General features: G+C 43.3%; 1 protein-coding gene across 6 annotated transcripts in view; it reads left to right on the plus strand.

Moving 5' to 3' along the window:
- The first annotated feature begins 6,167 nt into the window (after positions 1-6,167).
- Positions 6,168-25,329, plus strand: part of flna (filamin A, alpha (actin binding protein 280)) — a 54,506-nt gene continuing 35,344 nt past the window's right edge. For all 6 annotated transcript variants that reach the window (XM_012877558.3, XM_012877559.3, XM_012877561.3 and 3 more), the window contains exons 1-2: positions 6,168-6,365; positions 17,492-17,964. In XM_012877558.3, coding sequence (XP_012733012.2) covers positions 17,595-17,964 — 370 coding nt within the window. In that variant the 5' untranslated portion in view covers positions 6,168-6,365; positions 17,492-17,594. The remainder of the gene's footprint in view (positions 6,366-17,491; positions 17,965-25,329) is intronic.

A 25,329-nucleotide genomic window follows, 5' to 3' on the forward strand; every position in this document is an offset into this window, starting at 1 on the left:
ACCCTACCAGGGTCCAGCTCGCTCGGAATGGTGTAAGCCTCTATTTGTTTGCTCTTTTCCTCTTTCGCTTTGTTTGGCCTGGTCATCATTTCTTGCAAAAATCAACTCTGTTTAGACCAGAGGAAAGGAAAACCTAAGAGAGGAACTCCGGTCACAAGGGAATTCAGCAACATTCCCAGTCGGACAAACTGAAAAACTAAGCAGGGTATGGATGTTGTTGTTTTTTAGCAAAGGTTTGGTGGTGGTGGTGGTAGTGGGGGGGTGGGGGGGCGCACAGGCAGCCTGAAAAAGAGAAACAATGTTGGAGAGAGGAGGCAAAGAAAGAGTAGCCAGCGAGGCAGAGGAAGGGAGAGCTTACCTTAAAAGGCTGTGTTTAGAGATGGAGAAGGGCGTGAGAGCGTTTAATGTGTGTGTGTGTGTGTGTGTGTGTGTGAGTGTGTGTGTGTGTGTGTGTGTGTGTGTTTCCAGGTTGTTAAATGTCCCCATCCTAGGAAGGTTTATAAGGCGGAATATGAACAAAACTTCATAAAGGGTTCAGTCTCATTGATGATAAAGGAATTGCTTGCATGATTGTACTGTGTGTGTGTGTGTGTGTGTGTGTGTGTGTGTGTGTGTGTGTGTGTGTGTGTGTGTGTGCGTTCTTGTACCTGCAGCTGAGTAAGAATTAGTTTTACAAATTTTAATAGTAAAGTGAGGACTTTGGTGTAAAGTAAGGATTTTTTTTCTGGGCTGAGGGTCAGGCCATAGAAAGGCTTGAAAATTAATAGAAGTCAAGGCACTGTCCTCACTTTGTATTTTAAACAAGGATGTGTGTGTGTGTGTGTGTGTGTGTGTGTGTGTGTGTGTGTGTGTGTGTGTGTGTGTGTGTGTGTACATTTCTGCCCACTAGGGAGTAAAGGATTCCTGTTCCCAGTCATTCGGTTCTGCCAGGTCTCCTTTTAAAGATGTGATGATGCTGCACCCAGATCCTTTTTAGAGAAACTTTTAGCACAAAAACGAACAAAATGGCAGTCGTACTGTAGCTCAGTTGCAAAGATGGGCAGATTACATGAATATACGGAAGCCTCATGTTGTCATTATCCAACAGGAACTGAAGATCTGGGAAGAGGTCCAAGCTTCCCTAAATCTCCATGTGTCAGCCCTGCTCTGCTTTGGCCTGAGTGGCTTTCTTAATATGGCCAGACAAGGAGTGTGAGGAGACAGACAGCACTGGATGCTGGAAAATAAAATGTCCCCATGTTCATCAGTCCTCACTCCCCACTTCTCTGGTCAAATGAGTCCTAAAGTTAGCGCTTGTTTAAAATATGCAAATATTAGAAGGAGGTTTGGCACCAATATATGAGGCCAAAAGGTTAGGACAATTAAAGGTTTGCTTGAACTGGAAAACCTCCAACTACTGACAGGAGCTCCCTGAAAAAGGCTTGAACAGCAGACTTGTAGATTATAATGTAATGAATATATTTTCACTTCTAGACCGCACTATATTTCTTCAATAATTGCTCAAGTGAATGTATAAATATGATCAGGAAGTTATGAATCACAGAGTACAAAACAAGGGCCTTGTCAATAAATAGGGTTTTATCAATAATCTTTGAACTTTTTCCACATTTTGTCACATCCCAGCCACCAGCTTCAATGCCTTCTACTGAGATTTTTATAATAAACTATCACAAAATAAAACATAATTGTGAAGCAGAGGGAAATTTTTGACAAATAAAAATCTGAGTGGCATGCATTTTCAATTGTGAAAAGATTAAGACACCCTAACACACCCTGCATGCTTTTCTAACATATTTCAGCAAAAGGATATTCTTTTTTTTTTAAATAAGTAAATTAATTAAATTTAGGACGAGCTCATGTTTACGGAAAAGTAAAGTGGTTTAAATTAAAGACGAGGGAGTCACATCATGAGAACATTCTTAGAACTGCAGCACTTGGTAGGAGGTTAGCTCTCTTAGAGCCTGAGACATTAGCTCTCCAATGAATTGAAAATCAGCTTTTCCATTATACATAAAATAGTCTGCAAGTGGACTATAGAAGGAAATCTAGACTTCAGAAAAATAGCAAAAGAACAACCACAAAACCTGATGTCACACTAGTCTATAAAAAAAATCCCACTGTAGAAGGTGAAGTCCCGTCACTGTTTGTTGTTTAGTTAATGTTCTCTGCCTTCAGCTATGATTCCGTGTTAGACAATGGGTGCCTGACAGCCTTAGACACTCGTACACAATATACCTTCACAGATGCCAGGCATGTGAGTACAACAATAATTTGATCTCCAGGCTGGCTGACCACATAGCATTTAGCTCAATAACCTCTCAGTCTGCATAGTGTGGGAATACAGAGGAGAAAAGACAGACCTTCATTTTCCATTCACATACACACACACACACACACACACACACACACACACACACACACACACACACACACACACACACACACACACACACACGGTGATGTCCATCCAGAGATAACGCATTTTCCACGGGAGACACACCAAACATACAAGCGGCGCTGAGACCAGCATGTGTGTCTGAACGTCCTAAGAGCGGATGACTCTGCCTGTGGCCGACATCAAAGTCAACTGCTGCCTGAGTAAATGTGATTAATCCGTTATCTGACTTCAGAGCAATGCAGTGGTTTACTGTACTTATGGTGAGAGCTAATGCCACATAATAAAGGTGTATTATAGTCTGCAGGTGCAAAGAGGTGGAGGTTCAAGTGGTGGATTGAGCTGTAAATATGTTATCTCTGCAGAACAAAGCCCAAGTGTTTCGTTTTTCTCAAATTTCTTTTACAGTTCATTATGTTGTGTTTTTCTAGCATTCTGATTTCCCTATTCAAAGGGTTGTTTTAGTTATAAAAGTTATGACTTTTTAAAAAGTTCCCATGTTTCCTTACTACTGAGCAGAGGGATTAAGTTCTACATCCTTGTATTTCAGCAACAAGCTACCACTGCCATGTCCAACAGTCCTCCTGTTTATATCTGTGTGTTAATCACAACTGGCTTGACATCAGCCATAGTTACCAAACCCTGTCAATGTGTCTTATAAGTCGAAAAAGAAAATTATGGTTTCAGTAAAAAAAAAAAAAAAAAAGACTTCATTGAACATCCTGAATGCTATTACTTAAGGTTTTAGGGTTCACTGTATCCTTGAGCTATTAATTAATTATTTTAGCAAAATAGCAGGGTGATGAATAGCTTCTGAATTTACATTGAATAATTTCACAAAGCCAAGTTTTTAAAAAAAAAGCCAAGCCTAAAATGCTTTAGCAAAGTGAACACACAGGTTGCTGATAGTAGACGATGAGAAGAGACTGAAACAAGAGGTGAGGAGAATGGAAGTAAAGCGATGGCCAAACATAAAAGAGTTCAAGTCCTTGTCCAGGAATATGGTCATTATGGGATGCAGTTTGTAATAATTTTTAATGTTCTTGTTGGGATCACTAACTTGGCATGAGACTAGCCCAGTTCAGCTTAACAAGAAACAAACACAGCTAGCGAGGTAGTAACAGGCGGTCTCACTCAAACCTGGTGTGACGTTTCAATGACCAGAGTGGCAGTGGGAGACCAGCCTCAAGGAATCCACAGATAATACATGAACGTTTGTGATTATAAAGTGATAGAATGAAGAAAAGTTCCCAGGGTTAACAATGCAAGGCACTGGATATAATTGACATAAATTTCCACCACTCAGCGACAGTAAAGGATATATCTATTCTACAGTCATAACATGGGTTCCTGTGCGGCCCGTTTGTCAGAGTAAAAGTACCTTTTGACAATAACAGCCTTTAAGCATGTATGAAACATACTTTTAACAAATCACACTTTACTGTAATAAAATGTAGTTTTAATGTTAAATGTTGTGCTTTTATTAGCTGTAAGCAAACAGATCATAATCATCCACACTAAGATTAATAAAGGCTTGACAACATCAGTATGTGTGTAATACATACCGGTCTGTGAGGCAGACACCCCGTCTACTTTTAAGAATAGGCTCAAAACTTTCCTTTTTGACAAAGCTTAGAGTGGCTCATGTTACCCTGAGCTACCTCTAAAGTTATGCTGCTATAGGCTTAGGCTGCTGGAGGACATCAGGGCCTATTTCTCTAACTCTGCTGAGTTATCCTACTGTTCTCCAATTTGCATTGCTTGTTGTCATTTCAGCTTTTAACTTTTTGTTCTCTGTCATTTTTTCCCTTCATAGTAGGTACACCTGGTCTGGTGTTCTGTTAGCTGTGACATCATCCAGGGAAGACAGCTCACCCGCTATTACCATATAGTAGTGTTGCACTGATACCGATACCGGTATCGGACGGTGCCAAGATCCAGCACTAAAATGTTGGTATCGGTATCGGCGAGTACCAACAAATAGGGACCGATACCATTTTGATGTTTGTATGTCACTTGAACGCTGCTCTCTCTCCCGACTAGTATTATACATGTTATATAAGTTCATGAAAGTTGCACTATTTTGGCATTTGAGAGCCAAAACTCAGGGTTTAAATGAGATTATTCAATTATTAATGTAATTTTACTGTCTTACTGTTGCACTACTATTATACATGTTATATTTTCACAAATGTTGCACTATTTTGGCCTTTGAGAGCCAAAAGTTTATTCAACTATTGTCACCCATTCCAGGTAGGCAATAAAAAGTTCTACTACCCTAAGTAGTATGCAGTTCTTCATATATACACACACACATCAATTTCAAACAGATGGTATCGGTATCGGCCAATACGGCACAGGCAGGTATCGGTATCGGGGCTAGAAAATGGCATCGGCGTAACACGGCTATATAGCGTAGAAAGGATTTCTGGATCAATGTGTGCTTCTGTGCTTGTTTGTCTCTCTTGTTGTGTCTCTGCTCTGTCTTCTCTAACCCCCAGTCGGTCGAGGCAGATGACCGTTCATACTGAGCCCGGTTCTGCTGGAGGTTTTTCCTTCCTGTTAATGGGGAGTTTTTCTTTCCACTGTCGCTTCATGCTTGCTCGGTATGAGGGATTGCTGCAAAGCCATGGACAATGCAGATTAATCTACACTTACAGGAGGAGTGAATGCTGCTTGTCAAGACTTGATGCAATCTACTGGGTTTCCATAGATAAGAAACTTTTTGACCAATCTGTATAATCTGACCCAATCTGTATAATCTGATTGAATTTGACTGTGGAAAGTGCCTTGAGATGACATGTTTCATGAACTGGCACTGTATAAATAAAATTGAATTGAATTGAATACCTTGTATTCCACCTAATCCTGCTGCAGGAGAGAAAACAAAGATGCTCTGGAAAACATGGTGACAAAAAGGTTGCAGTTCTGGTGTCTTGTGTTGAGATTACGGTCGGCAGGTCAGTTTGTGCAGACAATTTGAACAGCTTCCTGCTGTTTTCTCTGCCTGGAATCTCTGTCTGTCTGTCTGTCTGTCTGTCTGTCTGTCTGTCTGTCTGTCTGTCTGTCTGTCTGTCTGTCTGTCTGTCTGTCTCTCTCTCTCTCTCTGTCTCTCTCTCTCTCTCTCTCTCTGTCTCTCTCTCTCTCTCTCTCTCTCTCCAGCCCTGTTCTCCCATTCGCCTCCCCCAGTTCTGCATCCTCCCTGCAGATGGACCAACTGTAAAAGAAGGGCATCTCACTCTCACTCAGACGCCGAACATTCTTGTTGCCTGATCCAAGGCGCAGCAGGAGAGCAGCCTGAACGCAAGACCATGTTGAGTCACAGCAAAGTCTGACAGAGGAGCGCAGCTCCCCGCTTCCTGGCCGAACTGTATACCATGACAGCAAAGAGACTGGGGTCGCGCAGAGATCTGTTCATAACCCCCCCCCCCCTTCCCTCCCCGTGGGTAAAATAAAGATGGGGTAAAACGAAGATGACATCATACCTCTACAATCCCGGAGGCGCGGTCATTACATCACCTTGTGAGAGAAAAAAAAACAGAGTTAAAGAGAGAAAAGGCAGAGTTAGAGAGAGAGAGAGGGGGGGGGAGGCGTAACACCCCCCTCCTCTGATCTTTCACCCGTTTACCAATTAAGGCTCTCACGGTTGAGACCAGAGAGAGAGAGAGAGAGAGAGAGAGAGAGAGAGAGAGAGAGAGAGAGAGAGAGAGAGAGAGAGAGAGAGAGAGAGGAGGTAGAAAAGAGCAAAAGAGCGGTCGGACTATCTCTTTCTTTTCCGTTACGCCACCAGTTCAAACCATTTCCCCAATCGGGACAGCGCGTGGGGAGGCGGTCCGGACCCCCACACATACCTACACCCCCCTCTGAGAGCAGAGAGACTGCAGCGCCCTGCCTGAGCGGACCAGAGCCACGCTGATCAGCACACACACTCTCACACACACAGGCGCTCACACAGGTGAAGGGTCTACAGGTGAGTGTGCTTTCTGCCTGCTCGGATCGGCTGCTCCGGACTCCTCCAGGGAGATGTGTGCGTGATGCTGTCAAAGAGGGACACCTCGGAGCGAGCGGCTGCGTGTGCGTGTTGCTGCGTCTGGAGCTTGGTGCCTGAGGTTCTGCTGATGCCATCTGCTGGGCAGCAGCCGGGGTCAGGTCGGGTCTGTGTGACGCGCAGGGGCGCTGGTCCCATCACCAGCTTAGCAGGGTTGGTCCATGTATGGTGGTGTTTGAAGGGGCTGACGGCCACTTCCACGAGCTGCTAGGCTCAGGAGTGTCCCGATGGTTGAATTAGGGGCTCCACACCAAATAAGGAATCACCCTGACTGCCTGGTTTTTTAAGGAGAAGTTCGAGGTAGTGGCCATTTGCGCCCTCAGCCGCTGGGAGCGGGCCTTACACTAGGAGCAGGAGGGCCACCTGGTGCATGTACAGGAGAATGAGAAACGGCGAGTCTGACCAGTAAAAAGCTCTCTGCATTTGTTTTTATTTGGTGCATTCTATAATTAATAAATTAGAGTTACAAGGTAATTAATATTTTCAGATAGAAAAGGAGCTTTCTTATCAACTACACATTCAGTGTGATTTCGTCTAATCCACAGTCCAAGCCTAAAAGTGTTAAAAGATTAAATGCAGCCTAGTTTTTAGAGTTTTTTGTACTAATGTGTGTCTTATAATGTCAAGGAACCTGTGTCTTCTTAATCTATTCATTCAGGCCAGTGTCTGTTCACAGCTCAAGTCATATTAAGGCAGTGTTCATTTACACTTTCTAAGTAACATTCTATGCTTTGTTGAGCACTGTTGTATCACATCCTTCAGGTCCTCGGCACAAATCAAGACCCTGGCATCTCTGTGTGCGTCTTCTCCCACGCCATGTGTTAGATTAGTTACTCCAGCTTCCACCCAGAAAAACAAAACAAACAGCTAAACGTGCATGTTAGGTGATTTGGCAATACTAAAGCAAATGTGTCTCTAGGCAAAAATGTGTGTGTGTGTTTGTGCATAGTTATTCGTTCTATCCTGTGTGCCTCTGCGTTGGCCCTGGAATCAAACCCATTAACCTTTAGAGTTAATAGAATAATTGAACAGGAATAATATGGGATGGGTGGATGGATGGATACCCTGCCTATTGATGGAGATAGACACCAGTCACCTCCCATGACCCTTCAAGGACAAGACGATAGTTTTCCTGTCAACAGATGCTCCCACCTGAGCTGTGGATGACTGCAGCTCCTCCAGAGTGGGCCTCTTGACGGCTTCTTTGATAGCTGCTCCCCCAGTATTGTGTCAGTTTACTGTCGGTCTGCCAGGTTTTGCAAGGTTTCCAACTGTGCCATATACTTTCCATTTCTCAAATGGCGGGTTGCTGAAATACGTTGACTTTTGTGGTTTGCATGTGACAAAATGTGAGAAAGTTTAAAGGGGGATACGATTTCCAGGCACTGTAAATGTGTTACCCCTGATGTGTTGGATGCAAATTTCGATAAGACTTAGTGCCAGTCCTCAATGGTCCGTCTCCTGTATGTTTTCTGTGTGTTTCTGCTCAGACACAGCTGACTAAAGCAGCATTTAGCTCCTCACTATGCAACCAACTCAAGCTCAAAATCTAAAGAAAACACAATAATAGACTAATTGGGCTCTGATTAGTCATATTTTAACACTGTCACAATGCTAAAACACCAGATGGAGTAGTCACAAAATGTGTTCATTTATTTTTTACGAGTAATTTGTTTGGTTTTGCTTTTTTTCCACACATTTTGCATTTCTTCTATCTGTGCTCAGTTTGCATCCCATGGAAGCATGCACCAAACACAGAGGTACTAGGTCAGTGGATCACAAAAAAAAAAACACAAACCAAAACTAAGAAGGACCAATGGAGAGAGGGCACCAGACAACCCCAGGTCACACTTTCAGTCCCCTCTGAACAACGACAGGACGTGGAAGTGTGGGGATGGTCTGGGGGACCGTTCCGTTGACACAGGAACAACAGAGGACCAGGCTATGCCACCAATGCCAAGACGGGTCCATCCACAACCAAGATGGACCTTGCAGCGTCATGATGCATGTGTTAGGAAGGAGGGGGTGGGCACAATGTCACCAGCCGTCATTTATACCCACTTAGACATGCATAGTCCAGGGGGGTGGGGGTCGTTATGATCTATCTGGGCAGGTCGCCAGTCAATCACAGGGCATGGACCCAAAAAAAAACACACACACATAAGGTCAATTCAGAGACCAACTAACCTGACAGTCATGTTTTTAGACTGTGGGTCAGAACCCAAAGATGCAGAGGGAGAACATGCAAAGACCCCATGCAGAAAGACCCCAGGTCAAAGCAGGCGTTTGAACGCAGGACCTTCGTGCTGCAGGGCAACGGTGCTACAAACGGCTCCTCTATGCAGCCGCGGCATCCCCTGCTTAAAATGTTTAAAGGGAAAACGAACATAACAAATGTCCAATCAGAGCCCATTTGAACATTTGGCTTATTTGCTTCAACAGGACTATTTTAAATAGTATATCTCAACAGAAAATTGTTCAACGTTTTGTAAAGCGCTGGACCTTAAATATTATAAATTGGAGGTTATAAACTAATGTCTGGAGTATATAACATAGGAAAGATGTGTCAATCCATGTTAGTAAGATGTTGTATCTATGTTTTTTTTAAATAATATATTTATATAGTGTCGTTTAACAAATGGTCATCAGTGCAACCAAGGCGGCTGTTTTAGAGCTAGTCTCTCATACTGCAGAGCTGGATTTAAAGAAAGTACCTCGTTAGTCTCATGTCTCAGATGCAATGGTTGCATGATTTTCTATAGTCTGTTGTAGGCCCATCATGACAGGGCCAAACCTAACCAGGCACCCTGTCAGATTGCAATCGACTAGGATTCCAGGTTTATCTGTTTGTTGAGTATCATCAAGCAAAGAACCCCCAAAGCTTTTCTTGTTGTTTTAAATGGGAGAAAGAAAGAAAGCTAATATTCTATCAAGCTGTTTCAATGGCTTCGTACAACTGAGTTTAAATCTAACACAAATTCAAATGATCACTTTTATCTTGCTGCTTTGAAAAAGAAAACCACACACGCACATCAGAAAACAGAAATTAAATCAGCCACGAAGATAAAGGAAGAGGTTGCTGGCACAGGACACGTGAGATGTAAACAGATGAAGCTTGTCCTTATTTGACATGCCCATGTCTGGCAGCAGCCAGTAGATGCCACCCCCACCAAGTCTGCAGAAAGTACAGGGGAAAACCAACTCTTAGCTGTAATCCGTGTATCTGACTCGATGTCTCCAGACCAGTGCGTGTCATGTGGTTGTCGGTGTTGTCGCATGCGGTGCCTAACTTCCTGATCAAACGTCTGCAGCATTCAGGTTGCGACTGAAAGGCTGCATGGGGTTTGCTGTCGCTGATGTTAAGACGTTGGCATTGCAGGTCTTTGCTTTGAGGACGAATGAACCCACTCAGCTAGTTTGGAAACGATTATATTACAAACATTACAACATCTGCCGACGAGTAACATGTTATCTCACATCACATTAAACTTTCTTATCTGTATTTGCACCCTTGAATGTGCACACCAAATCATGTCTTGTAATTGTGTGGATCGAGGAAATAACACTTATAAACACCATAATATGGAAGGAACACGTGTGAAATACTGTGCAGCATTCAGCCCAGTTAGTTAGCTAAACTCTAGCTACATCTTCTCAATTTCCTATCTCAATCGCTGATTAGTTCAAAATGTTTTTGGTTACTGCAATAGGCCATGTGTTGTTTTCTCTCCCTTTAAGAACTGTCCTGCTTGCCTTAACTTATTTTGTCCTGAGGGTCTAACATTGTGGGGGAAGGTATCCTTTCTGCTGGTTTGCTCATGTTTAAAGTGACTGCTGGACATCTTGCCTCCTTTCTGAGAAAGCTTTTGGGAACGTGTTCTCAAACCCTCCAGTAGGGGTAGCTGAAGGTTTTACTTTATTTATGGACTTAACCAACATACAGAGGCGCCAACAAGAATCTTGGGCCTCATGAGAAAAAAATCAAAATGCTTCCAAAGGTTCAGATACATTTTCTTTTTTGGGGCCCCCTGTCAGTAAGGGGCCCCTGAAATGAATCAAACATTTGCTCCTTATACAGGGCCCCTGCCAACAGATAATGTTTAAGCGTGGTAATGAAAGTTAACCCCGATGTTATGCCCAGAGACATCAGGGGTTACACACTTCAGTTCTACTTCTTCTAGTAATTTATTTAAAGTTTGGGAGTTTGTAGCTCGATCATTTGAGTAGCAAAGAGAACAGGGAGTATTTAAAGGGCAACTGGAATCCACTGTTTATTGACTTTCAGATTTTAGCCATCTTTTATCCAATTCCCTTTGTTTTCCATGTTATGCTCTAGAGTCTAGGTTATGTTTTATGTGTTACAGTGCAACAAGGGAATCGTTCAAAATCATACAGAGACTTTTAGCACACCTTAGACCCCAGACGCACAGATACATCCATCCATCCATTTTCCGAACCGCTTTATCCCTCATGGGGTCGCGGGGGGTGCTGGTGCCTATCTCCAGCGTTCACTGGGCGAGAGGCGGGGTGCACAGATACATATAAAGATCAATTCCAAAATACGTAGAGTTTAACTTTAAGGCTTTACTATGATGGAAGGAATGTACACAGTGTAACCTCACTCACACTTAGGTAAGGGGTTCTCTTACAGCTTCTCCGTAATGTTAACCGTACTTTACTAAGATTCATTTACATGTTATTTTGTTTATAATCTCATTAGAACTATTTTGGGAGCTGTATAAACAAAAAGCAAAAATACTGACTTTAGGGTAAATGTTATTCCTTATTTATGAGGGATCTTCACATCTAATTCTATGAATGGATTTAGCCCAAGCTTGTGTTTATCACAGCACCACTGACCTGTTTGTATGATCCATGCTCGGTTCTTGTTAATGCCATGTTCTACAGCAGGGGTCAACCTTGATGTTTTGTTGCTCGTTGATCTGTCCACAACCAGATAACATGAGAATAGCGTGTTTTTGCAGCTCAGACTCAAGCAGCACAAACGGTTTTCAGTTACTTTCAAACTGGGAAGGTTGTGTAATTCTGGTGCATTTTTAAATTTCCGCTCCTCTCCTTCACCTGGGACCCTGAGCAGCTGCAAACCTCTGGCCCACCCTGGCTATATAATTAAACAAGATTTTCAGCTTTATCAGTTAACGGGCATTAGTTTAAGAACTTAAAGACAGGTTCTGCGTTTGGCATGGGCCGTCATGTTCAATAAATAAGATTATTATTGCAAAGTTCATTTTTTCAGTCACTCAATTCCCAGAGCAAAACACATTACACAAACTAATTACATATAGACTGATGTTTCAAAGGATTTATTTCTGATAGTCATGATGATTTTCCACCTACATCTAATTAAAACATCACATTTAGTATTAGATTTTTACATCAGTCCGATTAAAAAAAATATACAGAAATTTGGGCTTAGTGAATAAAATTATTAATGCCTGCCTGTTTGGGATTTACAAAAGTTACTTTTGAGCTGACAAACGAACCTGAGCCATACTTTAATTTGTTAAATATGGCTTTAGTAAGTTAACCTGACTCTACACAGGTTAGTAGTTAGTAGGGGAATATGCGCCTGTTTCACCGCTAGATGGCGCCAGACTGGCCTTTGGTCAGAAGCTCTTTACTCCGCCCAGTGCTTTCTCCTGTTTATTCTCCAGATTCCTCTGTGACAATAGAACCAGTTTCCTCAGCTTTCACTTACTATGAATCCAGTTTGCCCAACAAGAGTAAAAAGCATAACCTATCCAAAAAGTCAGAACATTTTTAACTAATGCCGCAATTTATCTTTCCCTATTCAGCGAAGTTTAATTTGCCTTGCCTGTGGCTCGGCCGTCATAAACTGAGCATTTTAATAAAGCCCGTGCATTGTTTGGACAAGGTGATTTGTGATGGAAATTGTGCAGTGGAGCAAATTACACACCAACAGGGAGCAGAGCTGAACTACTGAAAGGGGCTAATGCCATTGTTCTATTGTTGTAAATGGAGCAGCGTGTGTAGAAGTATGCTGGTGCCACACTGCGTGTTACAATAACAGGACTCTTTTATTGGGGTGTTATTTGGGCTGTGGGCTCCAGGGTTGTTATGGGGTTGAGGAGCATTCCTTAGATTCTCCTTCACCAAGCAAACACACACACACATACGGACTAAACATTTTTCATGGCTCCAGGCCACACTGTGGCTCCTGGCACAGATCTCCTTATTTAGTCAAAAATCGCTGTGGTCACATTTCTCCTTCCACCACAGTTAATAAAAAGGAAAATATCTTAAGGTAGTTAAAATGCTGTTATGATGTTAAAATATTCTATGGAGGATCACTAGTTAATCTGTACTGCTGGATTTTGGGCTTGTTATTAGCTCAACCCAATCCATCCCTTTACTGTGGCAACAATTGTTGGAAAGCTCCACCCAGACTCATGATAAGGTGGAGGATCATCAGACTCAATGGGTGCCTGCAGCAGGGGCCCCTCCTTCAACAAATAAATTCAGTATCATATACATTTTTTCTGAAAGCTTATTTTGGAGTACTTAGTGGTGAGTTTTGTGTATATAAGGTAGAAAAATTAAAGTGGGTCAAGGCAGTTGGTCTCAAGTGAATTTCTGCCAAAACATGACAACTTCTACAGCAGAATGATTGTAAAATTATTCCAGCTCATCCATTATGTGTTTTATTTGGATATGCATGTTTTACTTACATGGACATGAAATCAACGGGACATTTCCTACTTGGAGGAGCGCAAACATCCATATTAATGCAGTAGTTGAAATGCCCCACCACTTTGTGACCATTTATCTCTTTAGTTAATTGAAATTTTAACTCTTCCTAGTAGTTTTTACTGTGCATCACATTCATTCACCATTTTTGTGGATGTTAGGTTTAAGTACCTTCACTATTAGGGTCCAGAAAATATCCTGGTTGGTTTTAAATGGATCCTTTAACAGGGTCTCATAAGGAAGCCCACCTAACATCAGGAAGATACGGTGTGTCCATTTGATGAAAATCCCTAAAAGTATGGTGCAAGTGTTGCTGTAAAATCCATTTAGCACTGGGCAATATCAGGAAAATGTGTAACTAAAAACTGTTGCTAAAAACGGGGATGAAAATATCATGATTGACCCAAATTTGTCTGACTCTTGCCTTCTTTAATGTTACACTTTAGCATTTCCATCCAAACAACTAATTACACAATCAATATGCAGAGCGTGAGTGCATCCTGTTTGAAATACAATAACCTACTAAATGTAGCATCCAAGCATTCTTTGTGATTGCACTATTGCACACCCTAACAATTAGATGACGAAAGCAAATTAAATAGTACAGCTCTAGTTCAAATATAGGAGATAGGCAACAGCACCCCCCGCGACCCCAGCAGGGATAAGCCTGTCGGAAAATGAATGGATGGATGGATGGATGGATGGATGGATGGATGGATAGTTCAAATATAAAGATTTCAACTTGAAAATGTCACGCTGTGTCCAAGACCAAGAATGCAAACTCGGGACCTTCTTGCTGCAAGGCAACAGAGCTAGAAGCATCACATAAAAAGAGAATTGTTAAAATAACTAATCGTAAACTAAAATAGACAGAAAATGAGCTAATAAAATAAGCTTTGGGCTGTGCTAAACAATGCTGTTTAAAGCATGTGTCAAACAGCTTCAATTATCCTTATGACATCATTAATCTCATAATTTACTGTGGAGTTAGGTCACCCATGAGAGAAAACAGGCGTCTAGACTTTGAGCAACGGGCTGATCTGCATTGCAACCTCTTTAAGAACATGCATTCATTTTATAGCTAACATTTGGCCCGTGTTCAGCAATAGTCCCAGATGCTCACTGCCTGTGGGTATCTGTTATTTATTATGCCAGGGACCCACAAGCTCCTATGAACTCATATCCTCACTGGGACCATGAGTACAGGCCTGTTTGTGGCGTTACTGCTACAGTATTCCACTTTTATCAGCTTTTTCCTGCAGTCCCAGTAAGGCAATAAAGGTGCGATCTGAACGGAGCTTCCAGATAAACAGGAGTGAATCCAAAAACATATTCTGCCTTTTCAACACATCAATAGCTTCCTACAAGGTTTTCTTTAAAAAGTAAATTAATTGTTTATCCACTTTTCAGCTTTACTGAAAATGCTAAAAAAAAAAACAGTTTAGAGAAAGACAATTTCAGCCATCCCCTTTTTTCCGATTTAATTAGATGATTTTAGTAGTTTCCCTTCCCTGTACGTTTTCAGATTCAAAACACAAGATCTAAATAAGTATTTGTTTATAATGTGTCTCTGCTCTATCACTCAGGGTTTCCCCCATCTGTTTTCTAACTTATTTGCATTAAAGATGCAGGTGTTCTACATTTCGTACATCTAAACAGTTATCTAAAGAGTACCACCAACTAAGAATTTATAGTTTTATCACAGAAGGCTTATTCTAGCTGTTTTCAAACCATTTTCTCTGACAGATCGCTGACATTACATATCAGAGTTGGCATTTAGCTCACTATTTGTTCCCTCAAAGTAGGACTACACGCCCTCAAACACGCTTTAGCAGCCAAATGGAATGTTCTGATTTGAACATAATCTGAGCAACATGCAGGCCAGGGGTGGGTGTGTGATGCATTTGATTTGCAAGCAACTGATATTTAGAGGTCAGGAGTGGTGCCATTGGAAGAGCAATGCATCACAGGCTGTTGTCAAATCCTCTTGTGTGAGTCCAGACACAAGAGGATAGGCAGTCATCTAGCCTGGTATTAGGGGTTAGGGTTAACCAAGGGGTATCTGAGGGTACTTAAACATGTGTCAGACCACAGTGGGTAATCAGAGCACTCCATGAACTGGGGAACAGTACAAAAAGAGCCATGCTCTGTGTCTGCTGCTGGCCTTCCTTCATTCTTTCCAATGACACTAACAAGCCAGGAAGTTGTGAGGCAAATAATCTAAATGCTTTACGGGGGTCAGCACATGGAGCAAATTACATCCAAACTGAAGTAATCCTTCTGGGATGTGGGGCTTGACTCTGTCTGTAGGTGAGTGGCTTTCCTGCATGATTGCTCGTGATCAAACTAACAGGTCAATGGCTGTAAATTATGCACAAGGATTATTAAGGATATTGTTTCCCAGCCGCAGTTATTAGTGAACAGGGCAAATGAGTTTTACGGATGAAGAGTATCTCTTCTGTCACAGCAGACAGCTCTGCTGGGTCTCTGTCATGGCTAACAAGCCTCCTCACTGTTCCGCCCCTGAAGGCATCTAGTTTGTTCGCCATGTTTCAAGGAAACATGAAACCAAGAATTGGTTTGTGATTAAGTCATAAACCAAATCTATTCTAACGAGGCAGTAAACTGTTTCCCTGAGAGCTAGAGCTACGATGTGCAGCTCATTGGCCATGACTGACTCAGGCTTAAAAGGCTCAGCTTCCTAGCAACCTTGACATAAGTATTAGCATCGTTGCAAAACTAGTTAAAGCTGTAGAAAAAGCTCACTCTTCCTTCAACACAGAACATTCCCTGAACTATAATGATTCATCCCAGCCAACATGTTCCTATGATCGCTGATGCTTCATGTGAGTTGTTTCCAAATTTAGGACCAGCATTCTGACAAGGAAACAGTGTCTCAGAGCAAATCTGGTTTTAAACGGGAGGGATTATAAAGCTATTCACTGGGGGGTAACATAACCATAGCTACATTTTCATATTTGAAAGAAAGACAACAAAGGCCAGTGGTGGCCTAGTGGTTAGAGCATTGTGCTTGTGTCCTGGAGGTTCTGGCTCCCTGAGCAAGACCCTTAACCCCAGATTGCTCCCCGGGTGCTGCACACTGGCAGCCCACTGCTCCCCAAGGGGATGGGTTAAATGCAGAGAACAAATTTCACTGGAATCTTTGTTGCAATGACAATAAAAATTATGTTATTATTATATGAATTCCAGTTCTATGGAACAAAGATAAACATATGATTGAATTTGTAATTGTCCAGGCATTTTCCACAAGTTTAAAACCACTGAGAGAATGCTAGTTGACCATTTCTCAAACAAACATCCAGACGTTTTTGCATTTTCCTATTTGCCAATAGGCAAATGTTTTGTTGGTGTCTGGAAAAAAAAAAACTCCCAATAATTATGTCACAATCAGCGGGCACTGATTGGCCAACCCAACCCGTCAGCTAGCTTCTGAAGCAGAACTCTGCCCTCGTCAGCAGCTGGTTTTCCCGCTGTATGCGCTGTACCATGGCTGTCCAGCCTCAACATGATTCATTTAGCACCAGCTAACACTAACAATAGGCTACTGATAGCCTATTGTGTCCTTTTATAAACTTACCATTTTTGCTGGCTGGGCATTGAGCTGGGAAGCGTGGCCAGCTACAGCTTATTTCTCTTAAAGTGACAGAGCCCTAAAACGGCTCATTCTGAAAGGAGCTCCAAATAGGTGAAACTGGGGAGGTGACATCTCATTATCTGAGAATGATTTTTGTGCAAACAATGTAATGAGCATGTTTTGTGTAGTCAATAGAACTATCCTAAACGTTTAAAAGGAAGCATAATAGGTGCCCTTTAAGTGGTAATCTCCTCCTGTAGGATGAGCAGGGGATTATTATTAGCTGACAAATTATTGTTGCTGTTATTAAAAAGATGAAGCTACATTGTTTGTTCTCTCTGAACTGTGAAGTCATTCCTGATCTGCTGTCATCGCTGCTCTTACTTCTTTCAGAAGTGGACATTTCTCCTCTGGTAGTCAGCTGTTTTTATCCAAACCCAAGCCACGCTCACATAGCTCTGCAGTATTTCCCTTTGGCATTCTGAGGATTTAGATTTGATACATTTTTCTTGTGCTTTGTGCAGCTTCTTTTACAATGAAACATGTGAACATAGAAGGGACTGGGAGCTAAACCAATGAGCTTATAGTGCTACCTGAGTCATAAGAGACTCCTCCAAATCACTCCCCTTTTCACTCATCCGCCTCTGAAAACCTTCTATCTTCATGCTATAAGTCAACCTATAATGCAGATTTCTTTCTTTTTTGCTTCTTTCCTCTCAAACAGATCGGGCCACCGAGTAGAGCAGCGAAAGTGAGAAAGAGGGAGCAGCCGAGCAGACTCCACCCAGACCAAGCCAGCGAACCAAGGCGCAGCGGAGAGCATAAAAATGAGCGGCTCCCACCCCCGCCTCCACCAGAGCGCCGCGCCCGCTCCCAACGCTCTCTCCTCGGACAAGGACGCAGAAATGCCCGCCACGGAGAAGGACCTGGCCGAGGATGCGCCATGGAAGAAGATCCAGCAGAACACGTTCACCCGCTGGTGTAACGAGCACCTGAAGTGCGTCAACAAGCGGATCGGCAACCTGCAGACGGACCTGAGCGACGGGCTGCGGCTCATCGGACTCCTGGAGGTCCTGTCCCAGAAGAAAATGTTCCGAAAGTACAACCAGAGGCCCACCTTCCGCCAGATGCAGCTGGAGAACGTGTCGGTGGCGCTGGAGTTCCTGGACAAGGAGAACATCAAGCTGGTGTCCATAGGTGGGTGTGAGCATGGCTGACCAGCTGAATGGAGTTCTGGCCGCCTGTAGGATGCAGCGCATTAGAAAGTTACAAAAAAAAAACAACAACTTTGTCTCCTAAACGACTGCAACACATTCTCTTTAAAGTTTAAACACCCAGCGGTAGTCAGAGCAGGTTTCCTTCAGTGTCCAGGGCTTTGGTTTTACTTCAGATTGCAGGCTGTTTGGGGAGGAGGGGTTCTCCCTGAGTGCGCAGAGTGGGGCCCTGACTTGTTCTGTTCTCCAGCTGCCTGAGCCGAGCCGAGCCGAGCCGAGCCGAGCTGGATTGGGTCAGCTGTGCAGCCTGCATGGGACTCAGGCCTAGTGGCAGAGAAAAAGGGATCCTCCTCTCAGAGAGAGATAAAACACAGGGCCATTGTCTGTACTTGTGTCTTGCTGTAGGTTGGGTCTCTCCACAGCGACACAAACGGCTCCTCTCAGCATTTATGACATTAAACTTGATTTAGAGAGCTTTGCCAACATGCAGCCGCTTGTCCCGTCTCAGTCTGCTGTGGCTGTGCCTGCGAGCTTAATTGTGTGTCTTTTAAAGGTTTTCTTGCACTGATTCAGCAAATGTGCCACATCTCTCCTTGGCAGCGCAGCGTTGGAGCTCCCTGAAATGGCTTGTAACCCTTTAACTAGTGCTGTGGCTGCGTAAAGGAACAGTGCGTGTGGGGTAACACCTGCAGACAGGGGAAGCAGGAGGTCGGTGTGAATCAGGCGTGACTGAGTCCCTGTCATCCTCAGGGAATGTCTGGCTCAGTGTGGCGTCTCCAGGAGCTCCAGCCTCCTGCTGCAGACAGCAGGTGAAGGGATGGCATGGCTGGGGCCCGTAAGTCTGACCAGGAGGAGCCGCCGTGGGGCTCGCTCAGTCTGTGGTGTGAGGCTGGTAATGTGGTCCAGCCAGGGATGTACGTATTATCTGCGCATGCGTTAGTTGGTATCTTGGGTTGGAGTGTTTGATGAAATGGTGCTGTACCAGGCTCCGTGCTGTGATCCTCCCCCCCCCCAGCACCGTCTGTTCCCCTGCTGACTCACCCTCATGTCCAGCTGTCTTCTTTGACTCACTTAATCGGAAGATGAGGGCAGTCCGCTCTATTCTTTTACTTCCTTCTTTCGTAGCGGAGAAACGGGGCCCCACCCAGGCAGCAACGCTCACCACAAATTGCCAAACTGCCATCTGTGCTCGGCAACATGTGTGCTGTCTGATGCTTTGTTGTAAACCTTCTCCTGGATTCTCTTTAGCATTCGGTTTTCTCTCCATCTCCACAAGTTGTCCTCCCCAAATGTTGCCCGTGTCACTGCACCTTGGATGTCCACACCTGTTCACTTCTCGTTTTTTTGTCTCACAGTTGAACTGAGGTTAAAAACGGCCTTCTGTGGATACGCATTACTGCCTAGCGGATCGCTGCTCTCAAGGGTTACTCAAGAGCAACCAGTAATCTGCTCCACCCAGAGAGCATGAGAGAAGCAGCCCCAGGTGCTTGACAGAACTAGTCATCCTTCTGTAAAGCTGTGGCTGATCTTGAGCTGCGAAACAACCAGAATCCTGAAATAAAGCGGGTTTGCTCTCTAATTTAACGTGTTCCAGGCACAGCTGCAACACGTTGCCGTCCCCTCCAGTAGGTTTATTCACCAAGTGATGTCCACTGGCTGGAAGGATGTGAGGCATTCAGCATTGCATTTGGTGAAATCTGAATTTAAAGTCATAAATCTAAAGAAACCAATAGTCACTGCGAGACCAGTGAGCGAAATGAGATTGGTATAAAAAGTCAGAATAACCCACTTTAATGCCATGAATCTGACCCAGCAGCCTTACTTCAGGCTCAGAAAAAAAAAAAAAATTAACTTGTCTTTTAGTTTTCAATATCATAAATTTCCCCCCACAGAAGATCTAAACCTTGGCACCAAACTATCTTTATAATCAGTTTAAACTGTTTCTAACACACCATAGGTGGCCGTTGCATCATGGGGGCTGTTTCTTTCTAGGAAGTTAAAACATTAGCACTCCTCCTCATACATGCACACCCGTTAAAGTACATTGTTAGTAGAATCAGTCAAACAAGATGAACTCTGATCACACTTTGGTCTTTAACGTTTAATCAGTTGTAATATTAATCTGGAAACCTTTATTAAAATGAATCTGTGACCACATTTTAAAGGCTTTTCAGGGCTGCAGGATATCTTTTTAACTCTTAAATGTGTTACAGTTACACAGTAACCCCACCACTCTTTAACATTTAGTGTCTCAGCCATTTAAAAGCTTAAATCAGGTGTGTTCATTAAGGGCAGTTAGTCCATCCAACAGGCTTGTATGGATATGCAGAGAATGACTCAGTGGCATAATTCATCTTACTGAATATTGCATCCAAACAGTCGTTTGGAGCTACAACATTGCACATACAGATATTTTAATGACTCTCATTAATTTATTGTGCAATATTTACCCTAAAGATGCTGTCTTTAACATACAGCAACCTGACACGTTTTCTTTAACTTTTCTTACACCTGACTTACTCACTCTGTCCTCTGCTGCCTTCAGCTCCACAGTACTCTACCCTGTGGGTTTAAGTACAAGATGACTGTTGATGTTGCACCATAGTTGACATGCTTCAGCATGATGCAGGATTTCCACTAATGGTTCTAAAAGTGGTTAATTGTGTTAACCTACTGATTAAGATAAACATAAGCCACTGCAGCGCTGCACCAGTGTTGGTCTGTATGTCTAAGGATCACTGGCAATATTAATATTAGGGGAGTGGCGGCCCAGTGGTTAGAGCTGCGCGCTAGCACTCTGAGAAGGTTGCAAGTTCCCGGTTTGATCCCCACAGCCTGCACTTTGGGTCCCTGAGCAAGACCCTTAACCCCCGATTGCTCCCCAGGCACCACACAGTGGCAGCCCACTGCTCCCCAAGGGGATGGGTTAAGATGCAGAAGTGAATCTCTCCATTGTGAGATTAATAAAAGATTATTATTATTATTATTATTAGTATAAATTTAGATATTCACTGTTTCCAAGATGGATTTTTCCATAGCTTGGACTGGATAAGCCTCAATAAAAGCTTTTCCTGTTGCCACTATCCTTGGATTGCATCCCATGGATCAATGCAACAAAGGTTTCATACCAATGGACAATCTACCGCTCTACAGTTTTCAAAGCCATGATAGACCTGGGAGAAATGTTGCATGTGTTGGTTTAGTCGTGCAGGTTGAATGTGAAGGCTGTCACTTTGCAGGTAGTGGAGTGACATCAACTCCAGGCATGAAGTGCTTGTGATCACCTAGTGTTTGCTCACTGCATTCATCAGCACCTTGACTTTCCAACCCTGCGAGGATGTTGATTTTTGCAGGCATGTTTGGAGGCGGCTTCTTTTCCTGCTGCCCAGGACTCGGCTGATTTCTCTTCAACTCATCCTGAAAAGGGCCTGGAAAGCCCTGAGCTGCTTGGTAGCGTAGGATTTTTCCTAATCAAACAAAGAGCTCTTTATGTGAAGCTCCCATTCTTATCAGCATTGCCTTTGCATCAACAGCAGAGTCCTGATTTTCAAGCCCTTCGGGAACACTTCTCAACCTGTACTCACCTGTCTGGATCGTGGAAACGTCAGGAGGGCAGCCAGTAAACATTTCCATGAATGCTGCACATGTAGAAAACAGAGTGATGGGGCAACTTTGCTCCTGGCGGCTCTCCGGTCTTTGCTTCCAAGGAGCGATGTGCAGGTTAGGACACATGGCTATGAGGCAACAAGCAGTCGTCTCCTCCAGGAACCAGATTTCTTCATAATTCAGTATGAAGTAATATTCCATATTACTGATGACAGGATGAGATTAATAAAATGAACGACAAAAAAACTGTGATTAGAATCCAATGATCTGTGAGATCATTTCAGGTTAAAATGGGTTTTCATGCAAATATTAACACAAAAGCAGAGATGGGTAAAGAAAACCATGGACATCGGTTTAAGTTACTTTAGCATCATTCTTTTAGGCTCTCTATATTTTATAACCGTTGTTTAATTCAGCATAAGTAGTTTGGTAAGGTCGTAATGTTATCAAGAAACTACAACCGCTTCAGTGCAAAACCAGAAGGCGACAGCCAGAGGTCACTTTTTCAGCAAGGCCCTGTTGTTGAGATGGAGATTTTGTTTTCGGTAGCTAGCTTGGTTCCTGTATAGGTATGTATTGTAGTCGTAGGTATCTTGGGATCTAATGCATATTTTTTATATAAATAACCAGCACTCCAAATAATGCTGTTTCCCCCCCCCCCCCCCCCCCCCCCCCCCCAAGGATCTGCATAAAGATGTAACCTAGAGAAGGCTGTTGATCTTGTTATTGGTTCCAGAATCATCTCGTTCTGTGTCCCCCAATCATCCCTTAGTTACATCGAACTTCTTCAGAACGCTGCAGCTTTCCTTTCAAGTCTCACTCTCTGATGGGAAGGCATGCACCAGTTTAATTTTCACTACAATGGCCTGTTTTAATAGAGATTTAAGACTCTGGTCAGCCTTCCTGTTATCTGCTGAGAATCTGGCACTCTCTCGTTCTCCTCCAGTCTAAATGAACCACAGACATGCTAAATAAAATACTTTCTTTTTAAAAATACCTTTTTAAATCTCTGTGCTTCTTCAGAGTGTTTTTACTTCAATAATACTGAAAATAACCAGCTTTGAATCTTCAGTCAGTAACAGGGTCAACACTGAAGAGTATTGTCTGTCTGATTGAAGTAGTTGGCCAATTTCTAAGCCATCTCTAAAATTTGAATGCAATTTTTAATAATGGAGGTTTGTCTAAAAGGGACAAACCTCCTGATAAAATGATAATCAGATTATTGGCTAATATTATGTGACGAACAAGTTCCCACATGCCAATAGCATAAAAATATAAATGTCATAAAATGCATACTAAAATATAAAATAATGTAACTATGTATGAACCCATGACCCAAGCACAGACCCCTACTGTCATTTTTTCATCATCATGATACTCCTGGAGATTATTAGAAATATATCTTCATTACCTTCATAGAAATGATAAGCAGAAGAATGTATTAAGTCAGTTGGGTCAAAATGCATCACCTCTTGCAGGCTCGTTATCATAAGCATGAGTTCCTTTCTGCACACAGCAGAATGAAGAGGACTGGTCTAGTAGATTAGCTCTGTCTGCATTCTCGTAGAGGACAGTGGTGTTCCAGCTATTGTTGCATCATTGGAAAGCTGCAGAAGGCCCAGGGCCTGATGTTCAGAGCCAACCAGGAGACAATGGAGAACGTTGGCATCTTTTACGGTGAACTCCACAGAAATGGCAGCGACTGGATGGAGTTATGTGGAAAGGTTTTAGAAAGCTGTGGATGCCGTTTCATGTTTGTCTGTACAGTGCCGACTGTGACTATGCTACAAGGTTTTGCTTTCAAGGAGAGCAGCTTTTCCACACCGGAATATTTTTTTATTTATTCGTTTATTTTTTTTTTGCCAGGATGAGAACTGTGTTACTGGGAACTCAGACTCTGTGGTCAGGCTTGAAGATGATTCTCAGATGTTTTCTGGAAGCAAACAGTTGAGAGCTGCATGCTATGTATTAAACCTCATTAATCATTTTGCCTGCTTCCCCCCCCTCCTCTTCATCTCCTCCTGTTTTCCTTCCCTTTTCCGATGCTTTCCAAAGCTCAGTTTCATACCCTCTGTACTCAGATGGACATATACCATTTTCAGTTGGTTATATTGCCAGGCTGGGTTTAAAACTGTCCTATGCACCAGCACTTCCCTTTTTGTCTTTCCTCAGGCCCTCCACCCCTCTGACTCCCTTTCCCTCCTCCCCGTCCTTCCCTTCCTCCTCCCTCCCAGTCTGAAACCAGAGCCTAAGGAATGGGAGGTCTGCCAAGATCCAGTTTGCTTTTGCCCTTTTAAGGCAAAAAAACCAGGGGGAACTTTTTTTTTTCTTCCAAGCAGAGGGAGTAAAGAAAATCAAGTGAGGGAGAAAAGGAGGGACATATGGGAGGAACAGAAAGGAAGAACAGGAAGTAAGCAGTGTAGTAGCTTCACTGTGGCTTATTTCATATAACTTAAAGGAGGGAGGGAAGGAGGAGAGAACATTTCAGATCTTGGTGGTCTGAGGAGACAGCCGAGCACTGTAGTTCATTTTGATCTGTTACGTCGCACACTATTGTGGCTAATTTAGTACAGTCCATCATCTTGATGTCCGTGTATGAGGTCAGAGTGGAATGCAAGACATTCCTGAAGGTTTTTTTTTTTTTTTTTGTCCAAACGCACTGAGGATATGCATGCTCTCCTGCACATTTAGCGTTTCTCAGACAATATCAAATGTTTTCAAGCCTTAGTCATTGCTACATGTCTTAATCACTAAGTGCCGGGCTATTGTATGAAATGGTTCACACTAAAAAGTGGCGAGGGCGGGACGAGGCTTAAGAAGGTTGGATGTAGTCCTGAAACTTGCTCAGAAACGGTTAATCCGTCCATCTATCCAGCCAGCAGCTTATCCAAGATCAGGGCGTGTGGGGGAAAGGCTCCAGGAGGGAATCCACACGTCCCTCCAGCTCATTCTGGGGGACCTGAAGGATTCCAAGGGATGTATGGCCCCTATAAGGCTGAGTGCAGCCCCAGTTTAAACTTTGACTGAACCCTGCTTATTTCAGCTGCCTGCATCCAGGATCTTTTCCTGTTGGTTTTGATCCGTGTCTCATCCCCAGAAGAGGGTTTTGTTACGTGGACAGACAACCGGGGGCTTTGTGTTTAGATCCGCTCTGTCTTCCCCATGGCAGACCACAGCAACGGAGCTTTAATGGGGATGAGGCCCCAGTCTTCCTGTTCATCCTGGCATCATTGTAAATGCAGAGATGCTTAAATTTCTCTGCTTGACAGAAAGTTTGACCCCATCACTAGAAGCAACCAGTCCACCGTCTTCCAGTTTCAAACATGGCGTTAAACTTAGAGGAGCTGTTCTCATGATAAACAAGTCATCCTTCCAACAATGCCTCCATCTGTCCAGTTTTTGTTTGATAGGTAAAACGTTTTCAACTCACTACAGAACAGGAGGATGACTGGATGAAGCTGTATGTGTGGCCTGTGTCTGCAGCAGGTTATTCTGACTCCAGCTGCCAACACCAAGGTTTCCTGTGCTGGGAATCATTGGGGTCCCGTCCCTGGATTGTCTTCAATTTATCTCCCTGCCGGTAACCAGCGAGTTCTGGCTCTGCCCGCTGTCTCCTTCCAGTCAGACTTGCTGAGGATACAGTACCTCCAGAGTGGAGTCCTGAAGGCATTCTAATGTGAACCACTTTGTGCCCAAACCACCTCATTTAACTTTCAGATCAGAGCAGTTGTGTCATTTTGTC

The sequence above is a fragment of the Fundulus heteroclitus genome, chromosome 1 (genome assembly GCF_011125445.2).
Source record: "Fundulus heteroclitus isolate FHET01 chromosome 1, MU-UCD_Fhet_4.1, whole genome shotgun sequence".
In the NCBI taxonomy this organism is placed as follows: Eukaryota; Metazoa; Chordata; class Actinopteri; order Cyprinodontiformes; family Fundulidae; genus Fundulus; species Fundulus heteroclitus.